Source organism: Pleurodeles waltl, chromosome 9 (genome assembly GCF_031143425.1).
Source record: "Pleurodeles waltl isolate 20211129_DDA chromosome 9, aPleWal1.hap1.20221129, whole genome shotgun sequence".
In the NCBI taxonomy this organism is placed as follows: Eukaryota; Metazoa; Chordata; class Amphibia; order Caudata; family Salamandridae; genus Pleurodeles; species Pleurodeles waltl.
In genome coordinates, this window is record NC_090448.1 from 873,503,652 (window position 1) to 873,519,945 (window position 16,294).

At 43.9% G+C, this 16,294-nt stretch overlaps 2 protein-coding genes across 5 annotated transcripts in view; one reads left to right on the forward strand and one right to left on the reverse strand.

Moving 5' to 3' along the window:
• Positions 1–15,832, reverse strand: part of DGLUCY (D-glutamate cyclase) — a 396,105-nt gene extending 380,273 nt beyond the window's left edge. The window contains exon 1 of one of the 2 annotated variants that reach the window (XM_069208180.1): positions 15,737–15,832. The gene's annotated coding sequence lies outside the window, so the exon portion shown is untranslated. The remainder of the gene's footprint in view (positions 1–15,736) is intronic. The other variant, XM_069208181.1, reaches the window with a different exon arrangement.
• Positions 15,833–15,976: 144 nt separating this feature from the next.
• Positions 15,977–16,294, forward strand: part of RPS6KA5 (ribosomal protein S6 kinase A5) — a 451,666-nt gene continuing 451,348 nt past the window's right edge. For 2 of the 3 annotated variants that reach the window (XM_069208183.1, XM_069208185.1), the window contains exon 1: positions 15,977–16,255. In XM_069208183.1, coding sequence (XP_069064284.1) covers positions 16,192–16,255 — 64 coding nt within the window. In that variant the 5' untranslated portion in view covers positions 15,977–16,191. The remainder of the gene's footprint in view (positions 16,256–16,294) is intronic. The other variant, XM_069208184.1, reaches the window with a different exon arrangement.

The following is a 16,294-nucleotide window of genomic DNA, read 5'->3' on the forward strand; positions in this document are numbered from 1 at the left end:
CAGCCACACGACGTTCACTGACTCCAGGGCACCCCCTCCCCCCAGGCCTAGGGACTGAAGTCACCAGCGACCCTTCCTCCTGTGGGTTTGCAGCCTGAATGAAGGACAGCCAAGTCACCTCTGCAACCGGACTACCTGGGCAAGGTAACAAAAGTTTGACTGTTGACTCTTGGTCTAGGTCTCTGCAGCACCTTTAGTTCATGTGTGTTGGCCAGAACTCACCCTACAAGTACACACTGCTACTGACTTCAAAGGAAGCCCTTTAAATCTGCAAAGTAAAGATTTAAAAATTCACAACTCCGGTTGTACAAAAGCTCCAAATGTTGTTTTAGTGTCTAAATTAACATTAAATCTAATTTATTTTTCTAAATTGGTGCTGGACTTCTGTCAAGTCGTGTCATTTACTTATCGTCCATGTTGGTAATGTGATATGCTTTACACTTGTTCTTCTAAGTAGCATTACTGCTCTTTGACACACTACCAGGACTGAGCTAGGGTTTGCTGAGAGTGAATCCGAGGTCCACTACTGGTATTGTGTTGGTATTCCATGGTAAGACTACCTAGTCATACCATTTGATATCTTCACCTTGCTACAATCATGTTAAAGTCAAACATTACAGCACACTTGTATATATGAAACTCTAATACCGACAATGAATGCACTTTCCATAATACAGTTGGATGCATCACTTTACATTAACAATGCTAAGTCACACAGAATATATGCTGCCGGTTACGTCTTCTGTTACTTCTAAAACGTGTAGGGGTGCAGCCAAAATTACGCGTTTTCAGAGCACAGAGGCAACCACTTCCATTTCCTTGCTCTGAGGTTTGCCTGGTGGGATTAACCTCGCCATGTACACTCCATTATACATGCAATTTCTGACAGTGAAAAAGAAGGCATTTGTGTGTGTTTTAAAATAATACATACTGCTGATACTGAAGACACCTTTGTCTGGTGCTGATGAAATGTAAATGCTGCGTTAGGGTGGTATTTTCAGTCAACACTCTCACTCGTCTTCTATTGCTGCAGTTCACACCAAATTCTCATGATAAGCCAAGCAATGCCTTTTTCAGGTGCAATATGGTTTACAATATAAACAAGGCAGCTGTGCTCCCCCAGTCCAATATTAATAAATACATTGGGTTTATACAGCACTTCATACTGCAATTCTGCCACGTGGAAGTGCTGTAAACAATAGGTGTTCCAATTACCACACTTAGAGGATGAATGTCTGAGTCATGATTGCCGTGATTTGAGCTTGCAACATGCTGATCACTGGCTGGTTGAGTGCATACGTTCTGCTCTCTAAACAACTTTTGCTGTCTAACCCATCAGCCGCTTTCATGTGTAAAGTCCAATAGCAATGCCTTTCATAGTCATAGCCACAAAAATGTAGTCATTGATGCATAAAAACAAGCATCAAAGCATTACAGTATCAAAAGGAATATTCAAAATAAAATATGTTTAGAATATATAAAACACATATAATCAGTTGAGTTGGATGATTTCTTGTAGGTAATAGCCATAGATTTACAATGTTGTACACCATCTCTGCAAAGTCACCTTTCACAATGAAATTTACAGTAGCCATAACGGTTCTAATACTGCATGCTATGTAAATGTGTCATAACCAGTGGTTATGTTTCCAGCCTAAATACGCACAAGAACACAATAGATTTTAGATCCACTCAATTCTACAATAGCACAACCTACATCATGCTCTATCTTTGTTCCCAAATGAGGCCCACAAACATCTAAATTCCAGAATGGGAACCACAAACAAATAAACTCCTAAATGGGAGCCATTAAGAGTCGTAACCTGGTTATTATTTGTGCCAAAATGTTTCTGATAGTATGGCATAAATATCATTGTTTAGGTGAGTTGAGAAAGAGTCTAAAACATACCACCACACATGTACGACATGTATGTTGTCAGCAAAATAAGCATGAGCAAAACCAATAGCTCTAGCTTTTATGTGCTAATGCATGCAAACAAAGGGATGTGCAAGTGTGCATCTGTGCATTCCAGGGTTTGCATGGATTAGCATAGGTTAATTAGACCTATTGGCTTTGCCGAGGCTTGTTTTCCCTAGTGCAAACATAACTTCAGAGGAAGGTGGAGCTCTGCAGATCAGAACTAGTGTGTTATTTATTCATGTTGTCTTTAGGCCTTATCAACAGAAAAAGATCTTCAAAAAGTACTACTTAAAGAGGGGCTATGGCCTTTAACACAACATTTGATTGGGCAGAACTTGTGCGCTTCCTCTGAAAAAGAATGCTTGCACTCAACTTTTTGCCTTGTGTGAAACTTTACATTCAATACAGCAGGACTAACTTGGTTATTTTACCAATTTAATGATCAAGGCTATATGCCAGATTTTATTTCATTTACAGTTATGAAAACAGCATTAGACCTGGTGTATTTATTTTGAAAAGGCATATGTTAAAGCCTATAAGCCTTTAAGCGTGGATTGTTATTTAACTGTGCTGAAGCTTTTAAAGAGGTATTTTTAATGGAATCTCACCACAGTAGGCAAATGTTTTTATGTTAGTTACTGACACAGGAAAAACATGGGGGATGAAGATTTGTACTTTGATAATCATTTCAAGGCCTTTTTCGGAGAGTTGTAGCTTATTTTGCAGACTCTCATATTGTATATATTGGCAATTTTATGACTGTCTGTCTGATGGTTGTCTTATGAGAACGGTTAAGCTCAATGCAGTAGGCCTGGGTTGTGTTCAATGCCATAGGTCTGCTCTGGCTTATTTATTGAGGAAAATATTTGTTAAAGCTAATAGGACTTTAGAAGCTATATGGTTGTTAATAGAGAGGCATTTTGTTACATGGAATGTGACAGGTTGCTGTAGTAGGCAATGTTTCTGGTGTTAGCAATCTGCAGAGACAAACCTGGGCTAGAAGTTTTTTTATTGTGCTAATCGCTGTTAACTTGTTACTGTGGTACCAGCCGTGATTGTGTACATATTTGTAATTTTAGAACTGTAGCCTGATGGTTGCAGGCTTATAGACAATACAGTGGGTCTGAGCAGCTTATAGTGACAAGTCAATGATAAAGGAAAAAGCCTGATTGTTTAATTGGGAAAAGATTGGTTAGATGCCACAGGTCTGAACTGTATATAATAAAAAATTAAAACAGTGGCAGTTTGTGTAACTTATTTAGTGTGAAAAGGATTTGTTAAAGTCCATGGGCTTATAATAATGGATTAATTTTACACTGTTAAAGATCTTGGGCAGCTATTTTGTTACATGGTATGTCAAAGATCTCCACACTACTCAAGGGTGCTGTTGTTGGTTATCCCCTGGGACAAATACCAGTGGCAGAAGATTTACGGTGTTAAATTTTTTTTCGAGTCTCCTATCGGGGTTGTATATTGTTTTGCCAACTATAATTTCGTATATATTCATAATTTTATGACTGAACGTCTTATGTTTGCCTTGTAGGAAAATGTTTTCTCAATGTAGTGGGCAGGAACTGGTTATAGTGACAAGAAAATGCTAAAGGACAAAGCCCTGATTGGTTCACTGAGAAAAGTTATGTCAGATGTCTTAGGTCTGAGCTGTCATGAAAAGTTACAACAAAGTAACCAGGCCCAACATATTTATAATGAAAAGCATATATAAAATCAATGCTTATTATTCTTTGTTATTGGCCATAGGCATGGTTTCTTTTTTCTACTTTTAGTCTTCTTATTTATCTTTCATACGATTGATCGTTTCTGTGTTTTATTGTGGTTGGGAAACAGGGGAATGCAAGAATGATCAAGCAGGTGGATACATGGATGCTCTTGTTACTTTCCAGTCATCCTCATTATCATCCTTGTCACAGTGATTACAGCTGATTTGGATTCCACCTCATGACAGGAAATGAAATCAGAAGTAGGAGTAGTCAGGTAGAAAACATGTCCACCCAAATGGGTTTATACGAGTACCAAGTACCCATAACTCTTTCTGATCTAACCAAGCCTCAAGATAAGGCCAGAAGATACACGAAGGGGGCTGTGTTGATGACATAAAGGACTAAGAATAATAGTTACTAGTAAGTAACCAGAGCATTCTCCCTACTTCCTATGTAGTTGTCCCAGTCATTGCTACTGAGGAATACCAAAGCTCTGCCGGCCCATAATAAGTTTCATAAAACACATCATTAATAAATGTAAACAAACCTTAATAGTAAGAAAACCAAGAAAAAGTAACAAAAAATAAGTCAGTTAACTTCCAGGCATTCAGTTCATTTTGTCCAAAATTATCATCACCCAGTCCCAAACCTTGAATTCTGTAGCGACTCAAAAAGGTGTGAGGAGGGTGTGTGGCCTGGGGAATATGGCTACCAGGACGTAGCCGTTCGAGTTCCGTCCTGGTCCTTTGATATCCTGTGGTATCCATGCAGCCTGCCATCTTGGAGACTCGCCTCAGCTGAAGTCTCTGTGCTGGAAGCTCGGACTGAGTCGTTGCCCACCAAACAAGCTCCTGGGGACTCCCATTACGAAGCCTGTGCCCAGAGGTGACATAGCATCCTACCAATGACTACCTGCTTGGAAGTGGCATGTGCCTGTGGTTAGACTGAAGCCACCCCAGTGACAACCCAGATGTGCTATCAACAACCTGATGGGCCGCGACTGTGATAAGAGGGGGACACCCTAGAATTGGACTACCCGTCTTCTGCACTGGCGGTGCAGTTGACCCGGGAGGCAGGTGCGGAGGATGAGGCACCACACCCCCTTTTTGGCTGAACCACAAAGCTATAAGGACACCCCAGCTGGGGAGGCTGCTGACCCCTTAAGGCATGTGGAACTAGGGGAGCGCAGCAGACACCAAAGACTTGTGGCCCTGAGCGCAGTGGTAGAGGGACAATGGGAACAGTGGATGCCCTCCTCCTACCCCCTCCGCACTGACAACCAACGCAATAAGTCCGGAACCTGGGCCTAGCTACCTTCACTCACTTCCTTGGCTGGCAGGGATGATGCTAGCAGGGCGACGGGTTGAGCAGACTCTAGGTTGGGAGAAGTGGCTGCCCCATAGAAGACGTTGAAGGAGAGAACTGTGGGCAGGTGGCTACAGCAGAGGATAAGACCATGGATCTGTGACAGTGTCCCATATCTCCTTAAACATACAGTGTCTCGGCCTGTGCCCTAAATGGGAGTCAAGATTTGGCCCAGCAGCACTGAATTGGTCTGGGTGTCCGGGGCCCGAACCCTTCTGGCTGTTGTGAATTACTACTACCAGCAGCACCTGGATGCCGGCAAATGACCTTGGTGGGGACACCCTTTGTTTTGGATCTGTGGATCGGTCTTTGTTTCCACGAGGAGGTGAACTGTCGGCTAGAGTTGTGAGTACCTGTGAACGTTGAGGTGTGTGATTGGGGGTGCTTTGACTAGTTATACTCTGTACTCAATGGGTGGAGCTCATCATGGGAAAGGATGCACCACAGAGAGGGGCACAGCAGACTATCTAGTTTAGGGTCCCAGGGTTGAGTGTAGTGATGAAACCCCCGCCACAGGAGTGTCCAGACACTGTTCAGGATATACAGGGACCCCCCTAGGCCCAGCTATTGATGGTGACTGAAGCCTTGAGTACGACTTTACAGGTCAAAATTGACGCTGCCTCCCAGGATGTTGGCCTTTGTGGGCCTTGTTAGGGTGGCAGAACACTCCCTGGCCAAAAAAAAGGATGTCTCCAAACTGCTGGGAGAGGTCACTTCTTTGAGGGCTGAATGGAATGCCCTGTCAGCCAGGATGAATACACTGGAGGCTAAAGTTGAGGACTCAGAAGGCCGTTCTCTCCATTGCGAAATACACTTTGTTGGTGTACCGGAGGGCAAGGATCCAGAGCAGTTTCTCAAACACTGGGTAAAAACGATGATATAATTGGCCCAACTGTCCCCTTTCTTTGTAATGGAGAGAGCTTATTGTGCCTTTATGCCAAAACCTCCTACAGGACACCCCCTCGTACTATGATAGCAAAAACACTTAACTATATGGACAGAGATACCATCTTGCGAGTGGTCCGGCAGTCTGGAGACCCCAAATTCAAGAATCAAGAATAAAAATTATTTCAATGCTTAGAATAAGTATTGAGAGTGAACAAGAGTCTGTACTGTTGAATGGACAAAACTAAGGGCCAGATGTTTCAAAGGATTTTGCATTCACAAACGGTGCGAATCGCAAAGTTCCACCGTTTGCGAATGCAAAATCGCCTTTCACGATGTATGAAAGGCATTCACAGTGCAATTTTAAGGAATCACTAAAATAGTGATTCCTTGCAAATGCGACGAGATAACATGAATCGCATACTGCGATTCACAAATAGCGACATGAATTTGCGAATCGCAATATGCGATTCGCAAATTCCATATCGCAATGCAATGCATCAACAAGTCGCAAATTGCAAATATTATCAAAAGGGCTTTTTGCACGTACAATTTACCACAAATTTTAATTAGGTGGTAAATAGGTGCAACCTATATAAAGAGGCCCAGAATGACTCAGCCTCTTTTCCACAATGGCTGCACTCTACGTCATGACGAGGAGGATGAGGATCCTGGCAGGTTTGAGGAGAGGGAGGAGGAGACAGGAAGGAGCGCATTTTCAGAGTGCGCATTACCCTTTTTCACCAGACAGAGGAGGAGATATATGATAAGTACAGGTTAAACTCAGCCATGATACTTGACCTGATAGCTGATCTACAACCCCTACTGCAGCGAAACACACACAGGACCAATAGCATACCCACCCATGTGCAGGTATCATGCTCCCTGCACCTATTAACCTCAGGGAGCTATCAAGGGGTCATAGCAGCAGCTGGAGGTGTCTCACAGAGTGCGCTGTCATGCTTCTTCAATGCATTCCTCAATGCCACGCTTAGCAAAATCCATCAGCACATAAGATTCCCCAACACCCCACAGGAATTGCTACAAACCAAATACAATTTCTACCAGATTGCCCAATTCCCACATGTCACTGGCTGCATCGATGGGACACATGTAGCTATCTGTCCACCATCGGCCACAGAGTATGTTTATCAGAACAGAAAGAGTACACATTCCATGAACATACAAGTCATAAGCAATGCCTCCAACGTTATAACGGATCTTGTGGCCAGATACCCAGGTAGCATACATGGCTCCTACATCTTCAGGCACAGTGGAATACACACAAGACTACTTGCTGGGGAGTTTGGCGAAGGATACCTACTTGGTAATATAATAGTTGACAATGTCACTGTACGAGGATGTCAGATTTATGACTCTAGACGGCAGTATTTTGGTTTCAGAGAACTGTCTTTTATTGTTCTTGAAACAGTATAAACGGTAAGTATTAAAGAAAAAATTGTTGAGAATATGTAGGTTGTGGTGTTATCCTCTTGTTTGACATCTTAGCTCGTTTTCTTCTCTTCTTTCTTCCAGGACCTCGCGGGGAGTGTGGAAAAACAAAAGAGAATAGATACGGTAAGTGGGGAAGAGGTTTAGGCTTATTCTCCCTTTTCTCTCTCTCCTTCCTTGTCCCTGTCTCGGCTGTCTTCTTGACTCCTTTATTTCTTTCCCTTGTTTTTTTTTTCTCTCTTCTGATTCTCCTGAATTGCTTCTTTCCTGCCTTTTCCCTCTTTTGCGTCCTGAGTAGGTCTTCTTTACTCTTGTATGTGATTTTCCGTCTCCCTCTCTCTCTCTCTTTTTTTAATTTGTTTTGATAATAACTTAAGTAGACTTCTCCGCTGTCTTCATCCCCTTTTCTCTTTCCTGCGTATGCTCTATCTTCTTGGTGCCTTATTTTCTGTCTTTTTTTTCTTCCTTTCCTCTATATACCTGAGTATACCTTTTCCCCTCCTTTCCCCACTCTTCTCCACCTCCCGCCTCCCTTCCCCGCTCCTTTCCCTGCTCGCGTCTCCTGAAGCGTGGCGGCTCAAGAGTAGGCTCCCCGGGGCCAGCGGTCTTCGGTTCTCCTCTGTGGTTCCTCTGCTCCAGACGGCCCCGTCGTTACACTCGTCCGGACGGCGGTCTCCGTGATACCGGGTTCCCCGTCCTCTTGCTCCTTCCGATCCTCTATTGCCACCAGTTCCGGGATGTTCCGGCTCCAGCTCACGACCTCCCTCCCTGGCATAAGCGAAACTCCACCTTTAACTCGCGGCAGTTCCCGCAGTTGCTGTAACCAACCAACCAACCAACCAAAGCGTCGGTGTCTCCAATAGTCTCCCGGTCATTTGTGGCAGAGTCAGCACAAGCAATGGAGCGACCCATCACAGTCACCTTTATGTATATGTGATGTCACGCATAACAATAATCCTTTTACTCTCCTGTCATTCTAGGAGACAGTGCCTATGCAGTGCACTCCTTCATACTTACACCCTCTCTGAATCCTGCCACGGCAGGCAAAAGTAGGTACAAAGCAGCACACAGGACGACATGCGGCGTTGTAGAGAGGACCTTCGGCCTGCTGAAAAGCCATTTGAGATGCCTGCACAAGAGTGGTGGTGTACTGCAATACAGCCCCAAAAACACATGCAAAATCGTGGCTACATGTGCTATGTTGCACAACATCGCAACAACGAGGGGCATACCAGTGGAACCCACAGAGCCTGACTCCGATGAGGATGACGATCCCTTGCCACCCCTTCAGCCAGCAGACAGAAGCAGTGCAGCAGAGGGCAGACAAAGACGTGCTGAGATCACACGCAACTATTTCTGATGTAAGTAATGACAACACCACGTCTACTTTTATGTATTGCTGTAGGTATCATCTTTATTGCCTTGACTTCAGGTATTTTATGTGTGATTAGGTCATATGTCATAGGCACTATACGCAAACAGGTGCTAGTTACAGTCTCAGACTATTAGCATCATAGTGTCACTGCATTGTTACATGATATGCAAGTCCCCTGTACCTCTCAACATTACTTTCTACGTCCACGCACTCCACTTGAGTGCTCAGTGGTCTCAGTGGCACCTCTTGTTGCAGGTTCCAAGACAGTACTGTGTCTGGTATTGCGACGCCTAGGATCCATCACAGGGGCTGTGAGACTGCTGAGGCTAGAGAGCTCCTCACTATCCCCACCACCCAGTTCGGTGTTTGTAGCACTCCGTGCTGTCTGCATTGTCTCCAAAACATTGGTGATTTGCACCAATCCTTGTGCAATCTCCCGACTGCAATGTGCCATCTCCACTTGCATACCCACAGCACGTTGTGATACCAAAACAGTTGTGGTAGTGAGCCAATTGACAGATCTGTAGAACCCACCCAACCTGCCCATCAATTGGTGATGGTGCCTACGGTGGCTGACATGTTCCTGCTGCATCACAGTGCAGAGTTCCCTAATGGCATTTGTCATCTCCTTTTGCGTGTTCTGCTGCTGTTTGCTGTCCTTCATGCAGCTTGCACATGTTTTCATTGAGAGACTCCAACTGCTTGTGCATTGATCCCATGTTTTCATTGGGTGACTCCAACTGCCTGTGCATTGATCCCATGTTGTCATTGTGAGACTCAAACTGCCTGTGCATTGCTCCCATGTTATGATCGATTGACACCAACTGCCTGTGCATTGACCTCATGTGTTTACATTGCAGGCGCTGCCCTTTCAGCATGGAAGCCTCATGGCCACCAAAGAGTGATGGGCCCTCACCTCCCTCTGTGCACGGTCTGCCTTCTTCACGACGCCTCCTGAGGGAAGTGGACTGACACGGGGCAGGGACTGCTGTCTGTCGGTGCTTCTAGCCTTTTGGGGTGGTGTGGGTACTTCATCCGGCATTTCATCAGAGTCCAGGTTATACTCAGGGAGGGGCAGCACTCTTGCCCTGTGTCTAGTTGGTGCTTGTATGAAGGACTCACTGGTGTTTGAGTCAGACTGTGGCTGACTTTCGCTATACCCCACATTTCCACCTTCTGCTGCGTCAGGGCCCGGAACATGTGCAACAACAATGCACAGCATATTATTCTTGGATATGTACTCACAAAGCTGCGTAATAGGATAACATTTACCCTGGCATAGTATCTCTGAGAGTCTTTTGTGTTGTGTATCTGTTTGGTTTTACACTATCTCGCTATTTATGTGGTAGTTGCACTTTAGGGGTGTGGACTACCACTCCCATAATGCATTATTGTGTGGTATGTAAGATGTGGCAGGGACTACTTATCACACCGCATAGTGCCATAGCTATTTTCTAAGGGCCATTTGTAAATGCACATTTGGGGAAACACATCATTACTGCCCTTACCTTTGCTGGTGCTGGGTGTGCCTGAGGTGTCAATGTCAGTGACACCATTGACAGCTTCAGGAAGCAGTGTGGACTCCACCATATCTTCCATTGGTGTAGACGGTGTCTGGGTGGGTGGTCCTCCTCCGGTGCTCCTTGCCTCCTTCAGCCTGCTTGCTACCCTCTCTTTGGCACATGAACGCAAATCGTACCAGCGCTTGCGTATCTCCTCGATGGAGTGTTGCACCACACCCACTGCGCATATTTTGGTCTGGATGTCTGACCACAGTTTTCTCTTCCCACTTTCAGGTACCTGTAGTGAGTGTTTTCCAAATAATTTGTCGTGGTTCCTGACAACCTCCTCAGAGAGCATCTCCAATTCCTGCTCACAGAATTTGAGTTTGCGCTTCCTCTCTCCTTTCTCCTTCACATTCCCATCAGTAGCCGTTATCCTGTTTGGTCCTGGCTGACTCTCAAGACTATCACTAAGGGACAAGAAAACCAGTCAGTCCACCCCATCCTTATTGCTCCACTCCAACGTGGGGCTACATAGGAGTGTGTTAGCAGAAGCCCAAAGATGAAGCATGCCACAATGAGTGGGTGAGGGCAGTTTTTCATACTGGTGGTTGCCCGCCCGCAGGGGGGATGACGGACTGGTTTTCTTGTCCCTTAGTGATAGTGGTAGATATATTGGGAGGTTGGACAAGGTGAGTTTTTTCCTTTCACTCCTTTATAGGTGTTTTATTGACTCTCAAGACTGCCTCCCTGGTGCCTGGCTGGGTCTCTCTGCCTGCTCTTGTGGCTGGGGCTTCTGGAAACAGCATGCACTGACTCACTTCCCGGTTGTGATGTCACCAGGCTGTTCCAGGGATTGTCGGATTCGCAGTTTGCAAATACTGATTCCCTATTTTTTGCAATTCAGTATTTGAAACTCGCAAATTGCGATTGCGATTTTTAAGAAATCGCTATTACTGACTTGCAATTTTCATACACCCCATTTTGCATTTCTTAAATAGCGATTTCTGAAAAATTGCTATTTAAGAAATGCAAACTGTGAGCCTGATACTTCTGGCCCTTAGTCTGCATGGAATTATTTTCCTTTAGGGTCCAGGAATTTCAACCTCCATGCCCAAAGAACACGATTTCAAAGAGGAATGTACCCTTGTGATAGAAACTGAGCAGTAGTAAGCAGAATCCTCCAGGGAACAGATAGAAACATAGAAAGAAAAAGAGGGAACTATGGTCTCCTGGGCCAGAACGGCATCACTACTATCACATACACTTTCTGAATTTGCAGAAGCATCCAAGGAATTATAGTGAAGGGAGGAAAGGGATAGTGATGAAGTGGAGACAAAGCGACGGCTAGAGCATCCACTCCCCAAGCACCCAGAGTTGGGAGAATTCTGCTTCCCTGTTATGTAGGTGGGACAGAGAGAGAGAGGTGATTCTGCTCTGAAAAGATCCCTATCCCCACAGTAAAGGCATTCAAAGATAAAGATCTTGAACCTCCCCGCCTGTTCACATATGACACTGCTATTTGTTTGCGTGTTCTAAATAGGATATGATTGTTGAAAAATATACTGAAAATGGATCAATGTCTTCCGAATTGCGTTAATTTCTCTCCAGTTGAAAGAACATTATTGTTCCATCATAGAGCATTTTCCTTGAATTACATGGTCCACCAATGTTGCTTCCAACTTAAGAGACTGTCACAATGAGTGGAGGGTCTGATATCAGAGTAAATCTCTTGGTTAAAGAATCCTTTTTCAACCTCCACTAGAGTTACTGTTGTGGAATCGCATTTTACAGTTCTTAGGTATGCTATGCCTAGTGGCCCCTGTGATACACAATGACAATCTCTGCACAGGCCTATCATTAAGTAAAGAGGCCTACAAATGTAATTCGCTACTGCTAGGAACGCATTATGTTGCAAGGCTTGCCCTCTGAACAGACATCATGAAAGATCCTCGTCATTATATGCTAGCTGAAGCAATCTCCCTTCTGGAAAGTACCAGTCTGAGTACGTGATGTTCTCAAGTTCTGTCACAAGATGGACCATGTGATATTAGGCACGTAGGCCACCTTGTGTAAAATCCTTTTCTATGCTTTTTGTTACTATATATGGTATGATAGGAAAAACGACCTCAGCCATAATGGAGAAGTAGTCATGCGTCAATCATACGTCAAAGCCAAAGAACCAATAAGACGTTGAATTATGTTTGTGGTTTAATACTATAAAAGATCATGTATTACTTCCTTGTATTAGGCTGCTCGAGTGTACACTAGTACAGAGCATCCTCCATGTACATGTCTTTCTATTCAATCCCTAATAAATTGATATTATGTTTATCTAGAAGAGCTGGCTAACGGTCGTTTGTATCCTGAATGGGTGCTGAATAATTAAGCTTCTACACTGTGAAATCTGATTTGTTATTGGAACCCATTTCTTCAACTCCAAATATGAAGGTTTCTAGAATTTCAACAGGTGAACACACAATCAATCAATCAGTTTTTGTAAAGCACGGCTACTCACCTGTGAGAGTCTCAAGGCGCTGGGGGGGGGACCCATCCGAAGAATCACGTCCTGAAGATGGTGAGCAACAGGCTTTGTCTGAGGTGCAGGGGAAGATTGTTCAAGCTCTTTGCTGCAATGTAGGTGAAGGACTGTCCTCCGGTGGTGGTTTTGCAGATGCGAGGGATGGTGGCCGGGTCCATCTGGACGGAGCGTAGGGATCTGACGGGGGTGTGGAAGGTGACGCTGTAGTTCAGGTACGCTGGTCCCGCATTGTGTATGGCCTTGTACGTGTGGGTGAATAGTTTGAATATGATTCACTTCTCAACCGGTAGCTAGTGGAGGGTCCTCAGGTGTTGGAAGATGTGTTCTCAGCGAGGGAGGTCCAGAATGAGTCTGGTGGCATTCTGGGTGAGGCCTTGTGACCCTAAACTCCCATCCATAACATTACTGATGCTTGACTTTGAGATGGTAGTGAAGTCAGCGTCCTTCTCAATCTCTCCTCCCTTTCCTCTGGAAGATACATCATTCCCACATCTGCTTTGAAATGGGAAAGTATGAAAAATTGGTCCTGTGAAGGTATGAGATGACACGTTGGATAATTCAGAATGAAACCATGTCTTGTAGGACAGTCCACCATCAATGTCAGACCCCTTAAAATCTGCTTTTTGGCTGACAAAGTAAAGAGCCAGTTGTCTAAATATGGAAAAATCTGCAGACTTTGCAGACATAGCCATGAGACTATCGTGAAAATTATTAGGACAAATGTGACCACAAAGTGCAAAACCTGACATAGATAATGATTCTCGAAAATAGAAGACCTCAGGTATTTTTGATAAGCTCTTACTATTGATATGTGAAAATAGGCACCCATCAAATCCACCGTCACCGTATAGGCTCACAAAGAGAGTTGAAAGGATAAATCTTTTGTAAGGTCTCCATCTTGAAAATACATTTTCTTTATCCACTTGTTGACTTTCCTCAGGTCTATGATCAGGTGAAATGCTCCTGTTACCTTCATTTACTCAGTGATAGTGCGCCTGGTCCTCAGTAAGTAAACTTATAAGGGGAAGCATATCGGACAATGAACCTTTTAATTGCAGTGATCAGTGGCATCAATAATCAATATAATCAATCAGTAACCACTAAGAGGAACATTGGTCAATAAGAACTTCTAGCCATCATTTCATAAATAACCACAACTCGATAAAGCGTTTAACAATTTTTATTTCCCTATTGATTATAATTCTAATGCATCTGGTTAACTTAAATTTCATTTAAGCAGCTCAGAATTATTTTAATAGTGACTACCAATAACACAATCTAATTAGAACTTGAGTAAACATACGTTCAAAAACTTCAGCATAAGCCAACAAAAATGGATATACCGACATTAATAGCAGAGTTCAGCAATCTGTCCTTCAATCATTTGTCACTGTCAACGTCACCCATAGATAACCTACTTAACCCAGATTAGCATCAGCATGTGGGACTTCATGAAAAACAATTTAGGAAAATATGAATTTGGAAAACATATAGCTAAGAGAAAAACTATAAAACAGCGCAGTTGGTACCTAGAAGAATAGACACAAAGTTAATCATTCACATTGTCATAGCTACCTATCCACGGAGTGAATCAGAAGCAAAGTCAGTCTTCGTCTTCAGGTCATCAATAGATCAGCAACGCATTTGGCTCTCAAGAGTATGAGCCTAACGACAGAATCTGGAACCACGTTTCTTGACGTCATCAGCATTCACCCCTCCCATCTGGCATCTGCCTAAAATCTGAAGTTTTAACCCCTTGTCATGACTTTTTATTAGAGTTTTTCAGTCCATCCCGCTAATTTCTCATTGGTTCACTAATCAGCAGTTATGACCATAACCATTAATGTTTATTTTACAAATCTATAAGTTCTAATATTTCTTCTTTCTCAGATCACGGATTGGTCCACTGTACGATGTCTTCAACATCCGGCTCTTCAGGTATCGAAAATGTTGCATGTTCCTCTTCAGTCAGTTCTCTCATTGTTCAAGTCCTGGGGAAGTACATTTAGCCTATTCTACACATAATTGTATCAAATTGACTTCATCATCTCCTGTCCGTCGGCACATTGCAGAAAATTCTAGCTAAGCAACTTTAACATTGTGTGGTTCAGGGTCAGGTTATGCACCGGCTTCTCTGCAGTGCGCGACTAGGCCACAACTTCAGCTAATTTAATTGTACAAATTGATGCAAAACATAGGTTATACATCTCAGTATTACATATTACTACATTATTTGTATGTATTTTCATTATGTCACAGATTTTTAGTTCCTTTAGTACAACTTTTATAAAAGTGGCTGTCATTCTCCGTGGGCACATTTTCAAACGTGTACATTATTTTCTCTACAAACTTTTCATTAATCAAAACACATAAACATTCACTAATAATTTCTAATTAGCATATCTGCGTCAACATCAGTTTAGGCGGAATTAGCTGACTTCACTTCTGGAAATGTTGGTCCCGTCCAGGAAGGTCTCTGGTGCTCCCTTGCAGTGCATCATTAACTCTCTGTGCCCAACATGAACAGATCCAAACACCTACGGGTCAAGTCCGACAGGGGGCCATCCTACTTCCTTGTCTCAGTCATGAGACAGGAAAAACCGGACGGGTTAGGGCATTCAGTGCTATTATAGAAACACGTTAGGGTGGACGTGACAACTACTGGATGACGTGATAACTACTGGATTACTCTGCCTTCCTGATTTCTTATCCTGTCAGGAGGTGGAATCCACTTAAACAGTAATGATCGGGAGGGGGACGTAAGATGTTTGGATAAATGCATGGGGTGCAAATATATTTTCCAGAGTCCAATTATGATGACTTTTTGAGTTCCTAAATCCATTGCCATGTAGTTGTTACCTGCCTCTATCTGTTTGTGTTTGAAAGTTAGATTTGCCTCTCGATTGTGTCGTTCTACTTCGGGTGTATTGAGCTTGTCATTGGTACGTCTATGAATACAGAATTTACCTAGCTTACCTGCACACTTCTGGTAGTTTTCTGCATGCCCGCTTACTCTCCTGCTGCCAAATAGTATGTCTTCCACTCCCGTGCCACGCACAGTGAGCGCACTACGGTTGTGTTTCTTCTATGTTCACGCCCTCCCAGGTTGTATTGTTTGTTTACAGCCGAATGCTCCCATCCAATTGAAGCTTGACTGCTGAATGCAGCCTACCAATGAGACGGAGGCTGCTGGAGGCGGACGGCCAATGGGAGGCTGGCTTCTGACAGCACCGCTGGGTCAACTAGACAGTCCCTGAGATGGTGGTTGTGGTGCATAGTAGGGTTGTGAATGTTCGCAGGCGGCGTGGAGGGGAGAGTCCTAAGCACTGAACATCGTAGCCCCCGAGGTACTTGCAGACATCGTCTTGCCTCGAAGTTCCCCTAGGCAATGAGACGTTGGTCAGAGCAGAGCCTGCAGTGAAGAGCGGAAGATGGAGGAGGCTCTGGCGTGTGGATCGGAGGAGCTGCACACCGTCAAACATCAGCTGACCAATGGTAAGTGTGTTGCTGTGGAGTTTAGAACCCCCAAACCTA